Here is a 20,644-nt window from a genome sequence, read left to right as displayed (position 1 = left end):
ATTCAAAAGAAATGGTTCTATTTTACCCAGGCAAGATAGAAAGATGAATAACCTGCAGTTGACTGAGAACCCACTCAATAATGTGAGAAGGAAGAACCAACCCTTCTGCATGATGCCATTGCAAGATGCGCACCATATACCACCATTTAAAATGCAAGGAAGGTTCCTCGTCATCTGTAAGGGTGGGTGTTGAATCACCCTTGTGAACAGACCCAGCCAAAAGCATTTGCGGAGATTGATCCCTGCCAAGAGAGCCATCCTTAGAGATGTATTCATCCAGTAGGTACTGCAAGTATTCAATTATGTCCTTTGTCCAGAGATCACTGCGATTTAATTGTGTTTTATCTGTTGCACCAGAAGAAACGTTTGCAGAAACAGGTCGGACCTGAACAGCAACAACCTTGATAAGCAAATCTAACATATTAAAAGCAAATGCGTGTTTAAGTCAGAGAAAGCCAAGTTTTAGATCATTTTTTACCTGATTTAGGTACGTTACTTTGATAAACCAAGTTGCTCTCAATAATGGAACATTATGCCTGATAAGGACTTCAAAAAGAGCTTTCCTCCTAAAACCATGAGGGACATGGTCAGCCAAAGCACGCAAGCGTTTATGTTGTTGGGATAGACCCTGCACAAAGAACAGTGATTATTCAGCAATTTAACATTAGAAAACACTTCAGCAAAACAGAAAGGTAAATAGATGGAACATTAGGTGATTGAAGACACTAACCACAAAGCAAGGGAAAATAAACGTTCTGCTCTAGAATGTTATTCAAATCAAAGGACCAATGGAAATATTATAGGCACGCACACTCATATTAATGATTGATAGGAAAATCTGCTCAAATAAAGAACCCATACATGAAAAATGGACTGCAGCTGAAAAGAAAAACGATGTAGACAAGGGCACCACGGGGAGCATATGGGAAATGTAAATGTCATCAGAGCACAAACACTAAAAGCATTTCACAATGTAAGCTTCCAAGTTGCAACTAAAGAAATTTCGAAGACAGTAAAAATATGGATTTCTGAATGCACATGTAATAACAAGCATAAAGTCAATACCTAGGATGGCCTGTGGTTAATCATCTGGGAGTAGTTTATGGAGGCGGAAGTGCTGCTATTAACAATATAGAATCACCCTCCATTCTTGAGAGCTATGACAGGTAGATATGGAAGTGAGAGCAATGAAGTCTTCAATGTTAAGGTAGTGGAACACTTAAAATAAGTACTTTTAACACATAGGACCACACATTGAGTGGTTTTCAAGTACTTATGGATGTTTGGTGAAAAAGTGGGAAAGTACTTCTTTGAAAAAGTGACTTCAAGTTGGCTTTTTTTTAAGTACTTCTTGAAGAAGTACTCCAAAAAAATGGGACAAACCAGTCCCTATTATTTTCTTTTAATGCCCAAAATAACCCCACATGAGAGTATTTTTTTGACATTGTTTATGCGCCATTTTCTCTATTTTTTAAGCCCACCGTTGCAGGTTGGGAGATCTGGGTTTCAGATTGAAGCTACTGTTGATCGTCTCTTACCTTGAGAAAAATAATAAAGTAGATTGAGCGGAGAAGATTGAAAAAATCAATCCCTGCTTTCTGGCTTAGACCGAGCAGCAGATTCTCGATTCTTGAGCATGCGCTTATGCCGTCGATCTCCGGAATTTTCATCAATGTCCAGAACCCTTTTTTGGAAAAACGGAGAAAAGGTCGAAGAAGAACCGAAAGAGTCAATAGGAGCGTTGAAGGAAGGAGGAAACAAGGGTGTAGCAGCTGCATTGCCAGAGCCATATAATTGCGAGTGTGGCCTCAACGAATCAGTGTTATCAAGATAATGAAATTCTGGGCCCGAATTCAAACTTAAGACGGTAGGGTGCCGTGGTAGTGGAGAAGCAAAGGCAGTGACATCAGAAGAAGTTGTGGGATTAACGGAGACAACGCTTGTTGGTGGATTAGTAGTGTTGAAGGGCCGAGCAAGGAAGTCTTGAAAAATCATACCACGGAAGTTAGTAGTATCAATGTCGGAGACTTTGGGATGGGTTGATTCTCTGGTGCCGGTGGCAGCTGCAGCTGCAGGGTGGTCATTGAGAGAAGTGAGGTTGATGTCTTTCCATACTTCTTCCATGGTTCTCATTCTCCTCGTAGGGGTTGGGAGGTGGGTTGAAGGTGAAAAGGGGGAGAGAGATGAAGACAAAGATGACGATTTTGTGGACAAAGAAGAGACTCTATTGCTGTATTTACCATTGAGATTTCTGGTGTCTTCGCCACCTGACGATGATGACTGCCTGGTGACGGTGATGGCGGAAGGAAGAAAGGAGAGAGATGAAAAAAGAGTGATTGAATGAGTAATGGTAAAGGAAAAGAGTGGAAGGTGATTGTATTTATATAGAGCATATATAGATGATGATGGATCAGTGAAATTGCAATTGTAAAATGGAAAGAGTTATAGACTGTGCCTGTGTATGTGACTGTTACTAGCGACTTTTCTTTTTTTTTTTTACTGTGCCTGTGTAAAATGGTATTGTCGAACTCCAGGTAATTAAAACGTAAAATTAATCGAGCTCCAATTCAAAGCAGATATTTTTGCAAAGGAAGAGGAAGAATAGGAGAAGATGTATCAGATTATCGAGATTCAATTAGTTTTTTGATACAGAGATGAAAATGATACACCCAGAAATCCAAAGAAGAGGAAAAACTATTCTATTATCGAAAGCAGATGAAAAAAAGGGGATGAAATACTGGTACCCAGAAAGAGAAACTGGAATTGAAGCTCGGAAAACTTCAATTGAAACTGAGGAACAGGGAAAGAAGATACCCCAGAAAAAATCAAAAAAGTGGATAAATTAGTGACAAATATGAGCGGTTTCTGATGAAGAAATGTATCATTCTTCTTGGATTTTTTTTAACTTGAAACTCCCCTGTTTTTTCTTCATTTTTGTATATTTTTTGACATTGTTTGAATTATTTTTTATGCAAATAATGATGTTGAAAATGAGTGAAGTGAGGGTTAAAATTGCCATTTGTGTCAATATAAGCACCTATGGGGAAAGTAGCTTACCAAACATTCTCACCCCAATAAGTGCTTAAAAATATAAGAAGTGATTTAAAAAGTGGGTTACCAAACAGCCTCAAGTGGTTGCTAAAATAAGTACTTCTAAGAAGTACTTGTGAAACAAGTATGTTTTTTAACAAGTACTTAATCATCAAACAGGGCCTAAGTCTTGTGCAAGGTCATTGTGTTGGAATGTAACATAAATTCCTTCACAAGATGATTTGGGCGTATGAGGTGCCTTCTAAGATGGCTTTCCTATTCTGGACTATTGAGCTTGGTAAATCACAGATGTCCTACCAAGGAGAAATATGTGCAAAACAGGCAAGACCTTATTGGATGTGGGCTGTATCTTTTGTAACCAGGTTGTGGAGTCTGCCAATCGCCTGTTTATTAATTGTGTCAGCCCACCAGGAAACTCTCTGGGCTTTTTATTTGAAGATTATTAATTTTAGTTGGGCTTGCCCACAGTCTCTGATAAAGCTGCTCCAAGGATGGAAGGTTAAGAGGCTCAGTAGAAGAGGGAAGAAGGAAGACCCCTGCTGCCATCTGTTGGAGAGATTGGAAGAAGAGGAATAGCATGGTGTTTAAGGACTAAGCAGATCAAGAGAATGAGATCCTTAGAAGCGTTTCAACCACAATTATTTTTGTTGGATAGTCCAGCATTTTTCTTTTGATTATTTGTTTTCTGTTGATTTTCTTTGTATCTATTGCCGAGCAGTTTCCATTTGTTTTTTGAGCTTGCTTTCCCAGCCATATAGATTTCTTGTACAGGATCTACTTAGCTTATCTCATTCTAAACTCTTCACTGGTCTGATTCTTCTAAAAAAAGGAAGGGGGAGAAAAGACTGAGGAGAATAACAATCCAATAAAGCTAATTTTCTCCAACCCAACTTGTAAAGGAGAAGTTCAGAGAACTAAAAGAGGTGAGAGCAGAAACATTACTTGCAAGTACCAATGTGCGACACATGCAGACTGTAAAGTTAGTACAATCCTAGAGAGTTAGTTAAAGAATAGGTCAGCATCCTGTAAAGAAAAAAAAAAAACAGCACCCTACAACACATGTTTTTCATTGGTAACTGGGCAGAGGTTTAGAGAAAGTTATGTATGAAAATGCAATATGAGCATAGGCATATAATACCCCTCAAAGTATACAGGACGGGATGTTTCTTTTTTTTATCAATATAATATATACAGGACATGATTTACCATAACAAGGAACATAACAGTTACAGCACAAATTTTACTGGCAACTTGCAAGTACAAATGAATGTTACATGAAGACTATAAAGTAGATACAAAAGCACCTAAGGATGCATAACTGAATCAATTCCCAGAGGTAGTTAAAGAAGAGATATCCTGTAATGATCCAAAATCTGTGATATTGCAAAATATGATTTCATTACAAAATGAAGGTAGTGTAAGGGACAAATAGAATAAGCTTTCTTTTCTTAGTTGTAAGGCAAGTTAATCATAGCCTATGAAATGCAGGCAATGACACAGGCATTCTACAGAAAAGATGGGAAACAGAAATTACACTAAAATAATAGACTCGACAATTTTGGTGCCCATTCATCATAGATTATGACAGTTAGGAATGTATCTAGTCAAAGCACATGCTATCATAGTAAAATAGGAGTCCACTAAACATGTTGATGCAAGTCAGATGCATGTTAAAGATGTTTAGTAGTGTAACATAAAGGAAAAATCAAGTACTTCAATCCATTTCTTTCGGGAGTCTTCACCACACGCCCTTTGCTCAGGAAAGACACCCGGCTTAAGTAAAAGTGAACCGGAGAGAGGCACTCCATAAACCTGACCAGCCTATTGCAATAACAGGAAGAAACATCCAGTTTCAGATTACATTGTGCTAAGATTCAGAAATAAAATGGAAGGGAGACTGATTTATTAAGATACATAGTACAATGTAAATAAGCACCAAAACGTGTGCACACATGTGCACCATAGCAGAAAAAGGTAAACAACAGTTGATGAGATGCACATGACTATTCAAAGCCAAACACTAATTGAGAAAAGGAACGTTTCCATAAATTACTTAGACTGTTTGATTTATAGAAAGGGAAGGGGAAATATGAGTATTTCTTTATTCTTCCCTTTCCACATTTGGTTTGGTGTGTAAAGTGGAAAAGGAGAAGTCTTCTCTGGCACTTCTCTGCCATTGAAAAAAAAAAGCACCATTTATGTAATATTTTTAAACTGACCCAAAATGGAACCACCTTTCCATCTAAGAGACATGTCAGTTGTTCAACTGTTCAGGTCAAACAGCACAACATGTGATTTCTTAATTAAGTTGTAAGAACATAATAAATAGACAAAAATACAGAAATTTTGTAGAAAAATCGGCATCTTTAATCTTTTGTATTCACCATATTAAACAGAAACAAGTGTGATAAATAAGAATCATTTTTTATTAATGATGAAATTGGACAAAAATACAGAGAGAGAGAGAGAGAGAATCAATATCTAACCCATGATCCACTGGCTGGGTGAAACAGTTCAGTAGTTCAGCTGTCTGGGTTAAATGAAGTAGCCCATATCATAATTAAGTAACAAAAATATAATAAATGGATAAAATTACAAAAATAAAGAAAAATATATACAATTTTAAGGAAAATCGGGCATATTTCCAATACTATATAATAATCATAATAAATAAAAAAGTAGTGACAAATACGAATTACTTTTTATCAATAATAAAAAAGGCCAAAATATCTGACCTGTGAGTTGCTGGCCGGGTCAAAGGATTCAGTGGCTCAGCCTTCCAGGTCAAATGGGTTAACCCATGATGTCATAAGTAAATGTAACAAATAGATAAATTTACAAAATAGAAAATACAAATAAATGCAGAAAAAATTGGCATATCCTACAATATTATATATTCATCATTTTAAAGTTTAAACAAAAAATAAGTGTGATAAATAAGGATTATTTATTATAAATGACAAAAGTGGTTCAAAATACAAAAAAAAAAAAAACAGGAAAAGAGAACTAATATAGGAACCGTGACCTGCTGACCAGATAAAACAGTTTTAACGGGTCAAGCAGTGGGGTCATTAGGTCATCGACAGAGTCAACAGCCTTTTGCAAACAAGTGGTTTGGTGGTGAGAAGGAACCCAAATTCTTGGCCAGGTGATAGGCTAACCAGTCTGACCAATCAATTCAACCACAGGTTGGAAACACTGTTTCTTTGTTACTAGGGCTGACATTCCCACTGTTTTCCCTTTTGTAACAAAACAATGAAACATGAAATTCCTGCACCCAGTTTCCCTTTCTCATCCCATACCATCCCCATCTTTTCTCATCCCACCAAAATCTTCCTACAAACCAAGTGTAGCCTTATGAATTTATCTATTTAAAGAGAGAGTAAAAAAAATCACCTTGCGCTTTTGGGCACGAGAGCCATTAATAGCCCTAAGGCGTTTCCTGATTGCCTGGAAGAACCAACAGGGAAAAAGAGTGAAGGACTAATGCATATGTAAGTATTTACATGCTAAAGGTATCCACATCTTTGTTCAAAGTTAGAATCACAGATTTCATATGCCATGCATGAAAGCCTTAAAGCCTTTTAGAATCACACAAATCTTATTTAGTTTAAGTAAGCATTTATATAATGTACAACAAAACAAGATTTTAAAACAAAAATACAGAGAATAGAGTTTCTATTTTGAAGAAGGTAAAATAAATTTGTATTAGAGACTATTTCAAAAGGCATACCAGTATAACTTGCCCACATACAGAATCTATACAAGTAAGAGCACCCAAAAAGAAGTAAAACAACTCAAACAGGCAAATAATCAATGGTAATAAAATTCCAAACATCATGATAACCAAAAGAAAGAAACTAAAAAAAGGGAATATAGTTCAACTAGTCAATTAAAAAAATCTTAGCATGCTAGAACTTCACATTATACAGTTATATGTAACTTAAACAAAAAAAAATACAACATACAAGAAATTAATTAAATGAAAACATAGCGCAAAGCATAGACCATCTAAGAGAAAAACGGAACATTCACATTTAATTTAAGCATCTATCCTTAGTAACTAAGTCAAATAAAATATTACCTCTTTGCATTTTATGATTACAGGCTTTGTAAAAGTAGTAAGTTGAGATAGTATAAGCTCTCTAGCTTCCTGATACAATTAACAAGCAAACATAAGTTAAAATTGCAAGAATTAAAATATGAGGGAAATCATACTCACCCATTGAATGAATGCATTTTGTAAAGAGAATTTGTCCAATATGAGAACTTCAACTAGTTATATTCATAAACAGTCAAATGAATATCAAGTAGCAGTATGCTAAGACATGCATAAACATCAAGGTGCAATACATAAAACAGTCAAAACTTTTTTGACAAAAAATCCAAGCAATTAGACATTTATTTATTTACTATTACCAATATAATTAAAGCATCGACAAGAATTAGACATTTATTTATTTACTATTACCAATATAATTAAAGTGTCGACAAGTTATCAAGTAATCGACTAACTAGTTGAAGGTCAGCACAAAGAATCACGATTTTCACTAGCAAAATTCCAGCAAAATACACAAGCAAGCATGAACCACCTCCCCCCGTCCCAAAAATAAATAAATAAATAAATAAATCCTGATTTGATAAGGAATGTTTAAGAGTTATTAGCATATATTTCCTAAAGAAGCTGAATAGGTTATCATGACATTGCCCCATGTCCTTATTCCCAAGTTTGGAACAACTAATTTCAAGTTCTTGCTTCTATGATGGAGACCATAAAAGAAAAAATATCAGAACTTCGGAAATGATTTACCAGATTGCTAAGAAGTTACATGCATGTTGACATTATTAGCATCCTTTGATACTCTACCTCAAAAGAATTTAAAGTTGATAATAACGCACAAGGCTCAGCTTTGCTCTTAGATTTTTTATCATTTTGGCATGTATATTTTTTTCTATAAAGTGAACATTTTTTCCTGATTATCAACATCAAAGCATAATTTTATTACAAATGATGAAAAACAACAAACTGTACAAGGTGTAATGAACAAGCAAAACAGAAATAGCTAAAAGCTGACACGCTTATCTCCACCAGCTACCCAAAATTCATTACAATGGTCTCCCTAGTCCAAGTTCACCTGAACATAAGTTTTCCGGAGAAATTCCATCACCATCAAGTGAATCAGCAATGGTATTTACATATCGGCAAATCCACCTGCAAAAGTGGCTCACATTGGTTCCCAAAGTTTGTTTCTGTCTAACCAGAAACCTCAAAACCCATGGCACATCACCTCCAGATTTCATCCAATTTATAACTAATCCCCCTCCATGTGTATTCCAGTTCAGCCCACTGACACTACAATTCTTAGACCTTGTAGTGTAGCTGGCCCTTCTGCCCTAAAGGAATTTCCAATAGAGCCAGGTCACAGAAACATAGAACAATGTATCCTTTGTCATCTCTGGTTATGCCTGACATGCCCTATCCCTATGCCTGACATACCCGGATTACCCATGCATTACCCATCGAATTTAAATTTTAACTTTCCAAATTTAGTGTGTATCCCATGTTTCCATCACTTGTTCTATACAAGGTACATTATCAATACAATGATGTTTTTTTATCAACAAATAAAAATAAAGGATAATAAACAAGTTATAGATATCTTTATCCAAGAAATCCAGAATTTAACTTCATTAGAACTTGATGGAAGACATACTAAACAACCCAAGATCATGTTAACTATAAAAGTAAACCCAAAAAAGTTGCAACATATTCTCTAAAATTATAGAAATAAAAATAAAAATTAAGAGCAACACTATGCTAATGACAATTCAAGGAGATGGAAAGCTATGTGTGGAAATGACCACATTATGATTTGGAGTCGACAGCAAATAAGATGGATATCTGAGCTCCTTATTCAAGTTTCCTCAATCCAAAAAAAATTACTTTCTTATTCATACTTCATAGCAAAAGAATTGATTAAACCTTCATCACCCACTAAGCCTCCTAGGCCCCAAACCCCATGCCCACAAAAAATCAAATAATAAATAGAAGGGAAAAAAATTATGGATTACAACGAGTAAATAGCAGCCTTACTTCTTCTGAAACTATCCAAAGGCCCAAAGTGCCATTCAGAATAAGACCATTCCCTCTCTCTCCTTCTATGTAACTGGAAAATACGCCAGAAAGGGTGTATTGGTATCAATACTTTGCACCTAAGTCAAGTCTTTATTTTAGACTTTTTTTTCCAAAAACTAGGTTAGGGTAGATCTTAGGCCTGCCTACCCCTTGAAATGGGAAAAACTTTAGCTGTTGGGGGCCAACAGCCTATGCTATTGAGAGAATTTCTGGAAATGCCATGTTACCATGAGAATGGGTAAATTAGTAATTACATCTTAATTTATTTTGACTAAAAACCAAAGCATGGGCGTGAATTGGTGAACTGCCCAGAACATGCCCGACCCAGAAACTGTCTCAACAGCCTATGCTGTTGAGCCCCAACAGCCTATGCTGTTGAGCCCCAACAGCCAAAGTTAACACCCTGAAATGGGTCAAAAGGCCAGTTTGCCTTGTCTTTCGAGTACCAGATATATCGAAATTTTGAACCTTGTGTATATTTTGACTAACAAGGAAATATAATCAGAATTAAGAAATGGTGCATAATGCTCCCCTCCCTTGTTCAGAGCAAGCAAAATCTGTAATGGTAAGATGTTTCTATGGTTGATGTGATTAGGTTTGGTTGTTTGGCCAGCTCAATGGACTATGTAACAGTAACCATAGAACGAGTAGCACACCCCCCCTACACCCTAGATAGCTAGATTAGAACCAACACAATGGTTTAAGTATGTGTTATATAAACTGATTTAAATACAACCAAATACACAAGGAAATAGGGAAATGAAATTGAAACGATAACAAAAAGTAACCATAAATGTGATAGCTGATTTACAAAAGTACCTCAAGTCCTTCAATAGTTTCCTTGTATCCAGATTGCACATATTCCCTAGTCAGTGTCTCCTCTGGGCAGTTTGGAGATTGGGGATAAAAGTCAGGTGGCCCAAGTCTACAAAGAAAAATTAGAGAAAATTATAATGTATGTAACAAATGAATGTTTCTGACCACAAACTCAAAGAATTAATAGATGTAATAGATGAAGGTAAGAAAACCAAGACCACCAATTTACCTGCAATTCAGGGGTTCCTTGTCACACTTCAGCTTGTAAGGATTTAGCTGTAATGGACGTCTGCAAGACAATCATCTTAAGACATGGCACCCACAAAACACTGAGGGCAAACCTTAAAAATGAAAATCTAACAGGACCAGCAGAAAGCTATTCAGAAACTTGCATAAACAAAGCAAAAAAATAACAAGAAGAAACAAACAAAAAAAAAACTGATAAATTTGTATATTAAATTATTAATAACCATTTATCGAGGTAAAAACAATATAGCCAATGTCTAACCAGCAACAAGAGTTCCCTACTTCCCTTCAGGTAAAAAAGACTATGCCTCAGATAATTGTTTTTCATCAATCCTCAGATAATCGTCGGAGGACTGGTTAATTAAAATTCTGCTCCAAAGAATCTTCATTTGAACAATGACTTTTGAGTAGAAAACAATTCTTTTTTGAATCTAAATCTTTATTTTTTTGAAAAGTAAAAGATCAGTTTTATTAAGAACAGTAGAACAGAAAAAGTACAAATGTCCAAGGGTAAGTGTGTCAACTAGCCCATTACAAACAAGCCCAGTACAAATGATCCCTATGCACCCCTTGTAGCTAGAGCATCTTCCAACCCATTAGAAAACATCCTTTTCCTTTGAATTCATGTATTCATACCACTAGTTAGACACTCTACCCTCTTCATCTCCTCTCCAGAAGCCCATCTTACCGACTCCATATCCTTTAGCCAACCAATCACCACATTAGAATCTCCCTCAATGATTAAGTTCTCGAAGTTCAATCATCTCAGTTGAAGCTAAATCCTGTAGCTCCAAAGAACCAATTCCTAGAATGAGTTTTGAGCCCAAAAAAGGAAATGGTACACGTTTGGAACAGGTACATTGAAGTAAATAATTATTACTTAAAATGTTTAAATCCACCTAATTCTCAGTAGCACATATTGGTGACCTTGAAAATCAATACATATAGTACAATATGCACCGATACATTGTGATTTTTTGAACCTTGCATCCAAACTTTAAAATGATTCTTAGAATTAGAAAATTCATCAGAATCATACCAAATGCAGATTTAGTCACTTCATTTGAGAGGCATGAACCTTTGTCTATAAAGTGGTAACCACATTAAAAAGAGATCAAAAAAGGACCACATGAAAGAATATCCTTACATAGGATACTAGGATATAGAAGAAACAGTGCAACCCTTGCTAAGACTAAGAGTACCCAGTGATCAACTGAGCTATATGTTCACTGACTTCATTAAGAAACTGAGCACATCTCCAGGGGTCACTTCCAGCTTTGTTCCTTCTCAACCTCATGAAGTATTCTCTTGCTGGTCATCAATTCCAGGTGGAAAGAAGACCAACATTTTATGAAGCATTGTTCCATTTGCTGTTTGTTGGAGCATTTGGAGGGCAACAAATACGTGGACTTTTGTAGAAAAGTTTAAAACTTCCAAAGGCTGGTGGAAATAGTTGTTCTTTGTTCATTGGACTGGTCCAAAGCAATTCAAGACTATCAAAACATGGAAAAAAAAAGCAATTCAATACTTCAATGAAGTGGTTTACCAAAAAAGCACCTTCTTTGGAATATCAGAAGCTTAGTCACACACTCACACCCCATAGAGTATGGGATCCATGTAAGAGCTGAATTGTTAGCAATCCTACAAGGACCAAGGTTGGGAAGATCTGTAAATTTTAGAAAGATAACAATGGATAGGGATTCTCTGGTGGTTGTGGGCAGGTTTTCATGGGTTCAAGGATCAGCAAATAGTTTGACTGATGAAATGGCTAAACAAGGGTAAACAGGACCCATCCATTTTGAGAAGAAACCATCTAATAAATGCCTGTAATCAGTGGGAAAAGGGCTAGGTAGTAGATGCTAGTGTACACTTTATGGGGTGCTTAGCACTTGTTGTATGAAACCCATTCTTCTTCCATGATGAAAACATTTTAACTGTAACCAATTAAAAAAAGCAAAGTAGAAATGCATATGCTGAGATGGATGAGTAGAAAATGTCAAAAAACAATAAAGATGGGTTCAGAAATCAAATCAAGCGAAGAAACCTAGGAGTAGCTCAAATGGGTGATAAAAATGAGAGAAAGTAGACCCACCTAGGCACCTACAGCATCTGTAAGAAGAAGTGATCTATTGCAAGTTGAAGGGATTAGAAGGGCTAGAGGCAAACCAAAGAAGACATGGGTTGAAGTGGTAAGAAATGATTTAAGCACTCATAATTTAACAATGGATATGGCACTGAATAGAATGGATGATGGTGATGATAGGGTGGACCTATTAACATGATTGTATGTCTTCACCTCACTTGTACTCTCTTCTATTTTAATAGATTTTTCTTCCTCACTAATAAAACAAACATAAATGTAGACAACAAAATAAAGAATAAGGGGTGTTGGTTGGAGAGAATAATTCTCAAGAGGTCAAGAAGTTACAGAAAGGACATTGAATACCATTTCTGTTTAAAGCTAACAATATTTTAAACTTCTAGTTTATTAGTAACAAAGAGGTGGATGCTGAATATGCCATACGCAAATTAAGACTAGTGGAAAGATTCATATGTGAATACTCCATATATCCATGCATAAGATGTACATGGTAGTTTAAGGCAGCCATAACCCTAACAGTCAGTAAAAAAGAAAAAAGAAACAAAAACAGTTGTTTGTCACTCTCTATTGGTGACAGACTTTCATTCAAACCCCACTTACTGCTCATATACAGCAAATATGCAAATAAAGTAATATAAACCAAAATGCCAAAAACAAGAATTAGATTATTCTCATGCAAAACCTAAAGTGTAAACCAGCAAGAACCCAAAGTTTTCTCCTCAAAGTTATTAACAGAATTATGAGCATCATCATTCAATCTCAAATTAAATGCCATTACCAGAAAGCACAAGATGGGAGAAAGAAAGAGATAAATATCTCCCACAAATACAGCAAAAATATCATTAAGGAATGCAACTACCTGGTATTCAGAGAAAAATTGGATGACGAAAAGGATGGATCAGCTCTAGCACTATCCCTAGCAGATGCCCCACCAACTGCAGTGCTGCTAACTCCACCACAGCTGGTAGCAGAATACCTTTGCATTTCTCCCCACAATTACCGGCATACTTCCTCCACCATCTGAAACCTATAAGAAGCTACACAAGCTAGACATCATCACCGAATGCACAGATTCCAACTCATATCTGACTGTAGAACATCAAAGGCAAGTCCTCCAACAGAATTTATAAAGCATTTACATTGAATAAAGATTCAATTGCTAGCCTCCACCGAAAGAGTATCATGTATAAAGCTTTTATCCACAACCTTAAGTTGCAAATTTCCAGTGCATGGTTCTGGGAGATGAGGAAAAATCTTCCTTTGCTCTCAATACAGAAGCTTATGTTGGAGCAAATATAAATGGTACAAAGAAGCGTAATTCTAGCATTCATGATGTATAGTTCTATGCAGTCAAGTTGAAAGGTCGGAGAAAATATTCTAGCAAATAAAAATCAAGAGTTAACTGACCAAATGGAACCCATGAACTTAAAATAAGCGTTTCCTGTTGCTTCCTTAGCCCTTTAATCCAAAACGCAACTTCCCTGGCATCAAGATGTAACCTTTGTGGAAAATCAAAGAGAAGTTTTTAAACCCAAATAAATGACCAATATTATTCTAAACAGTTAAATGTTAAATTTCCAATGGAAGAGTAATACTAGTTAACAAGGAGGAATTCAAAAATACAACAATAAATGAACGAGGCTTGATCTGTCAACGGAACTGTGGTAATGAGCTACACTTGAACCTGGAAATATGTGCTTAAAATGAAATATTTTTCTTTTATATGTCCAAATTACTCAGGTATCTTAGCCATTCCAGGATCAATACTAGCTCCGTATCCAGCTCAAACACACCAAAAAATAGCAAGGAAAAAATAACCAAAAGGTAGCCTTGAACGAATTAAGTAAACAACAGAAAACTACTAATTCAATTAAATACGAAACTACTATGCGAGACTACAGAAAAATAAAATAATAAGCACTTCGCATCTGCGATGAAAACGACCGAAATTCATAGCCGAGGATAGATTCTCGATCAAATCTTGCGTAATTTAAAACACCTGAAGTTTTAGCACCTCTGAATCCGAAAAAAAAATGAAAATACTGACTTTGAGCAGTCGTTCGAAAGACTAGGGTTTTGAAAGGGTGAGAACGAGGTCCTGAGCAATAAGTGGAGCTAGGGTTTTCAGAAAAAAAAAAAAAAAAAAAAAGAGGAATTTGGAAAACCTAAAAACAAATACAGAGAAAAAGGAGAAGAAAAATGCCGTACCTTCGAGGGATAGAAGAAGAACAAATCGCAGCGAGATAAAAGAAAGAGAGACGAAGGGAGAGAGGCTCGTTTTTGACTAGCTTGTGCTGATGACGATGATGCCTTTGTGTTGCTTCCGGTGCTAGTCTGCTAGAAAAGGGAAACCGGATCCGTCATAATTTTATGCCAAAAGTTTTTCTTCCCAAAATACCCTTTTATTTTCTATTATTTACAAATATACCCTCCTCCGTGGGGTTAGGTTACCTCTTGACTTGAGAGTTCAGAGTTCATCGTACAGATCCGCTACGCCTTTACATGCACTTTCCCACTAAGCAAATCACAGTGTGACATGTGTCAGGATTCAATGTAAACATTGATGCGAATACGAAATGATATACAGCTGGCAGCTTACGTGGCAACCAACTCATTGTTCAGATGAGAATACGAAAGACTGGACCCACCCGTCTAAGGAATTATCTGGCCAACACATAAATGGTAAGTTAAAGTGACGAAAGAAATTCGACATGTTTCTGTTTTGTTTTTGTTGCTGCTGTTGTATGTTGTAAAGCATCTCACATGAAAGATGGATGGCCCGATTAGCCACGTCAGCCACAATATGGCTAGATGCGAGGGAATCATTCAACGGAGGAGGCACCTAGAAAATCCAAAAGTGAAGTCTGATTCTAATCTAAACCCTAAAGAAAGTAACATTTTAGTAAGAAGTGGGTTAATTTATAAGTTCTGATGAAGCATAAATCCAATATCCAACTCTCAAATCTCAATCCATCTGTGGTTAGATTAATTTTTAGGGGCATTCGCCACTGTGTGAAGGACTTCTCTGCATCAGCGCGCACTCAACCACCACCACCACCAGAAGCCAGCGGGAGTGAAGTCCAACTTCCGAGTGGAAAGAACGGACAGATCCCTGATTCCGTATAAAGATTCCCTGGAGAGCTCCAACCAGGAAGACAGCAACGAGACTCAGGGTCCGTTTGGGACACTCAGGATTTATCGCACGCATGTTGTATACACTAGACTACGTAACCAATCGTGAGCCGACATGTTAATATTCCGTACCAGAAAAAATCCCCACAATTCTCATTTATATTCCACTTATATGTTTTGCTTCTCATGGTCTTTAATAGCTTTTACGGGGTGCGTTTAGAGTCGATGTAAAATGTCATTGGTGTAAATATTTATGATCATTTCAATTTCGTGGGCATTTAGAGTTGAATTTTGCATCATAAATCGATGTAAAGGTTCATTAAAGCGGAATTTTATATTGATTATCGATATAAACATTATACTAATTAAAATCAATGTAAAACTTTACTTTTTTTCATGCACACTTTTCGAAATTCAAACTGTCACTTTTTTAACAGCTCGATGTAAAACATCATGTGTATGCTTGTACACTAATGACGTTTTATATCGATTCTAGACAAACATTAAGAAAAATTCATAGTTGTACGCATAATTGAACTAAGTAATCTATCATTAGTGAACTGTTAATGTTTTGTACACAGAGAAATAAAACCCATACCTTATACATATGAAAGTATAAAACATCAATGTGTTCAAGGCAGCTTTGATTAAACCACTTCATTAAGTCGCTTTGAAGCAGTTGCAAAAATAATATTTCACTAGCTGAAAGCTATTTTAGGTAGCTACATGGGAAATTATTTTCATGGGTGAATAAAAGTATATGAGGAGTTTTTCGGGTATTTCACCAAATGTGACTTTGAAACTTCCCTAAGAGCTATATCTTGCAAAGTCAAAAGCAGCTGTGTGAAAGTTCTCCCGAAAAGGAATTTATAGAAGTTATCTGTACCAAGAGTTGTGTATAATTTTTTGGGAAAAATCTTAATTAGTTGCCTGGTCTAGTGTCACTTTGGTCCCCTAAACTTTAAAATGTGATAATTCAATAATTGAACTTTTGAAATGTATCAATCGAGTACCTATCATTAACCATCCGTTAATTGACATTTGAAAAAAACACAAATGCCTTTCAAGTGTCATCTAATTTTCTTTATCAACATCTAAACGTTGACAAAAAATTAACAGTCCCAAATCATTGCCTCATATATTTAAGAAAGTTGGGGTCATCTCTTAGTGGCCATTCTGGTGGCCTCAACATTATTGAATAGAAGTAATGATTTGGGATTGTTAAATTTTTGTCAATGTCTAGATGATTGATCAAGAAAATTAGATGACACTCAAAGAGCATTTGTGTCTTTTTTAAGTGTCACTTAACGGTTGGTTAACAGTTAGTTAATGATAAGTACTAGATTGACATGTTTTGAAAGTTTAGGTATTAAATCGTCGCATTTTAAAGTTTAGAGACTAAAATGTCACTAAACCCAAAGTATAAGGCACTAATCCAAAATTTTTCCTAATTTTTTTTGGGATGGGTGACGTAGCCCATGTCTCACAAAGCCAACCAAATCCAAAGAATCCAAACGCTTCGCTCATCTTTCTAACATTGGTTGGACTATTGGAGTTTGAAAATAGGGTAGGGTACCATTTTTTTCTTTTTTGCTATAAGCATGTAAGACGAAGGTAAAGGGGGTACATGCTTTAGGGGATGTTTGGTCACCTACAGGCTACAAGTATGAAGTAGCAACGAAATAACTAAACACTTGAAATCGTCTGATTTAGATCTACGGCTCAGAATACTTCAATAACAACAACCAACATTAACACTTGAGGGCCCTTCAAAATGGGCGCATTGCGAAACTACCTCACGGAATCACTCAGCTTTCGATGGCTCTTTTATAATTATTGTCAAATAGAAGGGCAATTGATAAGCATTCCGAAGGAACTTAATACAACCACGATATAGTGGTCGATCATTTTGGGGGTGAACAAGAGAAAGTGTCACGTGCTCGAGTGATTACGCCATTGAATCTGCAGGCTATAGCCAAGGTAGAGTAGAATATTCAGGAGCAAAATTATCGATATGGCCACACTTCTGAATTTATATACTTAATTGGAGTTAGGGATTATGGATCAAAATCTTTGCAAAACTTTGCTTTCATATTTCAAAAATCCATTTGTTGCTTTTAAATTACCTTTTAGCCCTCCAAATAACTTTTATATGGACTGGGTAAAAGTTAAAATGTTTTTCAATTTTTCTTCTCAAGTTTTGGTTTACTTTTTTCCATTTTATCATGTTTTTTAATTTATTAAATTATTCAGTCAATTTGTTTAGGCTGTAGTGATTTTCAATCATAAGTCATAATAACATGGATAGTAAATGGAAACAATTTTTCAGCCCTGATATTAGGAGGAGGAGCCTCTCTAGGTAATGTTTGGCACTGATGATGAATCTTTTCTACCGATTTTTCAAAATCAGTGATGGTGATTTTTTAAATTGGTATTTTTTTCTAAACTCAGTAAATTTTGCTACCTGGTATCATTTTTGCCATGTAAGTCAATTTTCAAGAAATTTTCTGAGTCTACTTGGCACCAATTCTAAAAGGTCGATTATATTGTATTAAAGTTATTATTCAATATCATGTCTTCAAAAAATCAGAATTAGCTAGAAATCACTAAGGGTGTTCTATAGCATAGATGAGAAATTGGGTAGTGTTTTTTCATCCACACCACACCCCCTAACAAGGTAGTTTTTCTGCACCGTGGACAAAAATGTGTGGATTGAATCACACCACACCTCCGTATGCGTTCTACAAGGTTTGTTGCATTTTATTCCACACCTTGTGTTATGATTTCATGCATCTCAATTACAACATGGGTTAACACACAATATGATAGTAAAGGGAAGTTATGAATGCTTCTCACAAAATCTAGCTAATTTTACAATAATAGGTGCATAAATTATTACCAGTGGTGACTATAGTTGTTGCAGTGATAGATAACGAGGGTATGGGTGCAAATGGATCGGATCATGATCCGTTTGATTCAAGATCTGATCATATTTGGTCGAATTCGGATCACCCCTATTTGGATCTTTGAGTTGAATAATAGGAACTAATAAAAAATTAAATCGGATTCGAATCACCCCTATTTGATCCAAGAAGATCCGATCTGATATATATGTTATATACTTTTTGTATAAATATATAATACATATATATGTTATTTATTTATTTATAAATATAGTATTCATATTGTATTTTTGTAATTTTGTTATATTATTTAAATTTTTATAAAAAATGTATATATATGATGAAAATAATTAAAAAATACTTCTATTTTTGTTTTTATTTATTTAGATTGGTATATTTTATTTTTCTTTTAATAATTTATTATTTTTTAAAGAAAACAAATTGGATTGGATTAGATCCGAATATCTGACTTCTCGATTGGATTTGAATTCAAATCCTTACCTATCATATCCAATCGATTGAATCTGCAATGAACAATGTTGGATCGGATTCTGATATACTTTGATTCGAATTCAATTTGATTCGTTTACATCTCTAACAGCGGGAGATGATGAACAATGGCGAGCTTCTACCTAGCAATGGATTAGCAATGGCAAGCCTTGTAATGACCAATGAAACCAAACGTAAAAGAGAAATATTGCACAAAAACAAAACCAATCATATCATCGAACACCACCTAAAAGACAAAGCAATAAGCCATTCAATTTGGTCACTTTAGTTGTTATCAAATGTCTGATATTGTTATGCATTAGGCAAAAGAATGTTAGCAGTTAGTATTGATAAACTTGCTCTGTGACCCATAATGGTTGAACGTTATTGTTTTCGAACATGTTTTGGAGGAATTGAGTGGATGCATGGCCATTTCATAAAGAGACTAGGAAATAAATAGTGTTAAAATTTGACATAAGTACAACAAGATATATTATTGGTAAAATCTACCATGTAGAAATTGCATTATGAAGCTATTAAGTCAACCAATGATAAAGTATGTGTTTGGTTCCATGGGCATTTATTACTTTAAATGTTTATCTAAAACACTTTACTTTAAATGTTTATTGCTTTTGTTGTTTGGTTGAGTATAACTTTAAATATTTCTTACTTTTCACCCTAGATTAACACCCCATAAAATATGTCACATAAGCATTTCATTTCAAGAAATGTTGGGAAATTGGGGAAATTAAGGATTTGACATTTCCCCAAATGCTTCATGTACATAAATCCAAGCATTTATGTTTTTTAGGGTTCATTTGATAAATGTGAAACCAAACAATGGTTTCGTGCACAATAAACACCAATGTCTATGTGGTTCTCATGTGACAATGTTTTGCAATAAATGCTCATAGAACCAAACATAGCCAAAGTGATGCATCATAGATGACATCTTTAATATTGTTAAAATATTTAACATAATTGTTAAATACACATCGTAAAATGTGAGACAATAAAAAATAATTAAACCATGGAACATCTTTAATGTGACTTTTTTATATATTTGTAGTATGACATTTGGGACTTTTTTTAAGGTAATGTGTGATGTGGCTTTATCATAGGGCAAGTTTGTATACGCTAAACCTAATTAGCTACACTAGTGGTGGTAGGGTTTTGTTATACGCTAAACCCTACTCTATCTTCCTCAAAGGGAGAGATGCCAAGTGATCAAATTAGCTTAGGAATGGCAATGGGGCGGGTTTAGGGCAGGGATCATATTCCCCGTCCTCGTCCCTGATCCCCATCGACGACCCAAATCCTCAAAATTTTTTTAGATAATAGTATTTATTTGAAAAATAATTTTACTTAAAATAAATAAAAAATTTAAATCATAAATAAATTTTTAAATATATTTTGATATATATAATATAAATAATATATATACACACACACACACACATAATCGGGGTCGAGGCGGGGTAGGGACCTCAATCCACATCCCCGACCTCGACCCCGATCGAGGATTCCTATTAACCCCACCGTCCTCATCCCCATCCCCGACCCCATCGGATCAGGGAAGTCAGGTCTCCGTCGGGGATGGGGAAAATTGCCATCCCTAAATGAACTATTGGGTTGTACAAAAACTATGTTGGGCTGCAAATGTATCTGATTGCCTTAATTTGAATATGAATTCAGTCTATTTAAGGATATTTGAATTAGATACTGATGAAGGAAAATTTGGCCCGACCTCTTTATTATGAGACACGTGGG

The 20,644-nt window shown here is 35.5% G+C and overlaps 2 protein-coding genes across 8 annotated transcripts in view; both read right to left on the bottom strand.

The window, feature by feature from the left end:
- The window catches only part of LOC148879920 (mediator of RNA polymerase II transcription subunit 12-like), a 28,983-nt gene extending 14,303 nt beyond the window's left edge, over positions 1-14,680 (bottom strand). For 3 of the 7 annotated variants that reach the window (XM_088961673.1, XM_088961677.1, XM_088961678.1), the window contains exons 1-10: positions 14,559-14,679; positions 13,758-13,831; positions 13,210-13,387; positions 10,233-10,292; positions 10,007-10,112; positions 7,136-7,204; positions 6,448-6,501; positions 4,765-4,872; positions 479-628; positions 53-385 (exon numbers count right to left, since the gene is read on the bottom strand). In XM_088961673.1, the coding sequence (XP_088817799.1) occupies positions 53-385; positions 479-628; positions 4,765-4,872; positions 6,448-6,501; positions 7,136-7,204; positions 10,007-10,112; positions 10,233-10,292; positions 13,210-13,334 (1,005 nt within the window). In that variant the 5' untranslated portion in view covers positions 13,335-13,387; positions 13,758-13,831; positions 14,559-14,679. Of the gene's footprint in view, positions 1-26; positions 386-478; positions 629-4,764; positions 4,873-6,447; positions 6,502-7,135; positions 7,205-10,006; positions 10,113-10,232; positions 10,293-13,209; positions 13,388-13,757; positions 13,850-14,558 lie in introns of those variants that run through there. The other 4 variants (XM_088961674.1, XM_088961675.1, XM_088961676.1 and 1 more) reach the window with 4 other exon arrangements.
- On the bottom strand, positions 1,447-2,442 carry LOC148879921 (bZIP transcription factor 27-like; the record flags this gene model as incomplete). Its single annotated transcript, XM_088964188.1, has 1 exon — positions 1,447-2,442. A coding segment is annotated over one exon (858 nt), but the record flags the coding sequence as incomplete, so codon positions are not given.
- Positions 14,681-20,644: the final 5,964 nt, after the last annotated feature.

This window comes from Nelumbo lutea, chromosome 1, assembly GCF_056320005.1.
Source record: "Nelumbo lutea isolate HS-2025 chromosome 1, American lotus-T2T, whole genome shotgun sequence".
In the NCBI taxonomy this organism is placed as follows: domain Eukaryota; kingdom Viridiplantae; phylum Streptophyta; class Magnoliopsida; order Proteales; family Nelumbonaceae; genus Nelumbo; species Nelumbo lutea.
This window is presented reverse-complemented; position numbering and strand designations above follow the sequence as displayed.